This window comes from Pygoscelis adeliae, unplaced genomic scaffold (assembly GCF_000699105.1).
Source record: "Pygoscelis adeliae isolate BGI_AS28 unplaced genomic scaffold, ASM69910v1 Scaffold485, whole genome shotgun sequence".
Classification (NCBI taxonomy): Eukaryota; Metazoa; Chordata; class Aves; order Sphenisciformes; family Spheniscidae; genus Pygoscelis; species Pygoscelis adeliae.
The window spans coordinates 673004-675178 of NW_008824803.1; the positions used below are offsets into that span (position 1 = coordinate 673004).

At 43.6% G+C, this 2175-nt stretch overlaps 1 protein-coding gene across 1 annotated transcript in view; it reads right to left on the minus strand.

The window, feature by feature from the left end:
- VPS8 (vacuolar protein sorting 8 homolog (S. cerevisiae)) overlaps positions 1–1383 on the minus strand; it is an 88933-nt gene extending 87550 nt beyond the window's left edge. The window contains exon 1 of the mRNA XM_009324006.1: positions 1297–1383. Within this exon, the coding sequence (XP_009322281.1) occupies positions 1297–1383 (87 nt within the window). The remainder of the gene's footprint in view (positions 1–1296) is intronic.
- Between the last annotated feature and the right edge of the window lie 792 nt (positions 1384–2175).

Consider the following 2175-nt stretch of genomic DNA (forward strand, 5'->3'; position numbering starts at 1 on the left):
GAGCCAGCAGTGTGCCCAGGTGGCCAAGAAGGCCAACAGCATCCTGGCTTGTATCAGAAATAGCGTGGCCAGCAGGAGTAGGGAAGTGATTATTGTCCCCCTGTACTCAGCACTGGTGAGGCCGCACCTCGAATATCGTGTTCAGATTTGGGCCCCTCACTACAAGAAAGACATTGAGGTGCTGGAGCATGTCCAGAGAAGGGCAACGAAGCTGGTGAAGGGTCTAGAGAACGAGTCTTATGAGGAGCAGCTGAGGGAACTGCTCCTGGAGAAAAGGAGGCTCAAGGGGGACCTTATCGCTCTCTACAACTACCTGAAAGGATGTAGCCAGGTGGGTGTTGGTCTCTTCTCCCAAGTAACTAGCGATAGGACGAGAGGAAATGGCCTCAAGTTGCGCCAGGGGAGGTTTAGATTGGATATTAGGGAAAATGTCTTCACCGAGAAAAATGTCTTCACCAAGAGGGTTATCAAGCATTGGCAGGGAAGCAGTTGAGTCACCATCCCTGGAGGTATTAAAAGACATGTAGATGTGGCGCTTAGGGACATGGTTTAGTGGTGGACTTGGCAGTGCTAGGTTAACAGTTGGACTCAATGATCTTAAAGGTCTTTTCCAACCTAAACGATTCTATGATTCTAATTTCCTCAGTTTGTTAATAAGCCTGTTTTCTTGGAGTTTGTCTTTACTTCCATGTCCTTTTTTTCCTTTCTAAGAATCATACACTCATGTGGCTATTGTAAAAAATGCACTGAATTGGATATATGCAAGACAAAGTCAGTTCTCCCTACAAGGTACTACAGGAAACATTAGATGCTGAGACAGTTCATTACTCCTGCCAGAGGGCTAAATACATGAAATGTACAATATAAATGGAGTTGTGAAGAATCTAGTTCTCCTCTCCTCGCACAACTGAAGAACTACCCAGAATTCTCTGCATTTATTTTTAGCTAAAAAAATAAAAAATAAAAAAAGTTGTTTGATGACCCTGACCTGTAATGGACTGTATAGTCTTCAGGTGACTGTCCAAATTCACAGGTGAACATGCTTAAATTTGATGGAAACCCTTTGTTTCAGCTGTGGCTATTTTGGTTGAAAAAACAAAATTCCTTATTACACACTGCATAGTCATTACTCAGCTGAACATGTGCTTTGTCAGCTATCAGTATCAGGAAATTATGAAGTTCCACAATTTTAATTCCCCGGAAAAAACAGTATGAGAAGAGCCAAAGGAGTATGTGCTGCCTCATCTTGGATCATCCTTGTATTGGAGCTGGTTGCACATCCAATGGACCACTCACCTCATTTAAGATGCTCTCCAGTGTTGGAGGGGTATCAACTTGAGGAATGTCGAATTCTTTGTCATCGATCTGTACATCAGAAACCATAGACTGAGTTTAGGTTGCCTACTCCACCTTCCAAATTTTTTCTTTAACTAAGGAAAAGAAGCACGTATGCATGCACTCCTTCCAACCTACCTCTACCCAGAAAGGCACCATATATACTACAGATTCTCTTATACAAAATGCATTCTCGGCAATAGAACAAGAGGTATTTATTATGAAAATTATAACAGTTCTCAGACTTTTGCCCCAACCTGAAATTTCAAATGTCGCTTTTTTTTTTAATTTCCAAAGATCACCACTACCAATGTTACACTCCCTTTCTAATACAGATAGACATCGATACGCAAGATTTTCTGACTACTTACTAATGGGAAAAAAGGTAGTTTTCTTAAAAATAAAGTTTATCTGAGACTTACATTACTGAAAATCAAGGTTTGTTATAGTAGGAAAGCTAGCCCCAGCACTCGTGTCCTACGTAACTACTGCTCTTCTGTCCCCACACCTCCTCAGTGTCCGTTCCCATTGACTTAAAACTGGCTGACTACACGACTAAGGCCTGACACAGCATCTTCCAGGACGCAGGATTATTTTAAACTCTTGATTACCTGCTCCTTTAGCAATTTCGTAGTACAAGCCTGACTGTTACCTGCGTTCTGCCCACCAGCAAGAACTGCGTACGTGTGAGCTCTTAAGGAAGAATTAAACACGGTGAAAGTTGCCCGTAGGATCTGTTTTCAGCGTACGGCAGCGCACTGGCGGGACAAACGCTACTGCCCGAAATGAGCGGACAGCGGCGGGGTCCCGCCGCCCTCGGCCCGCACCGCCCGCTCCACG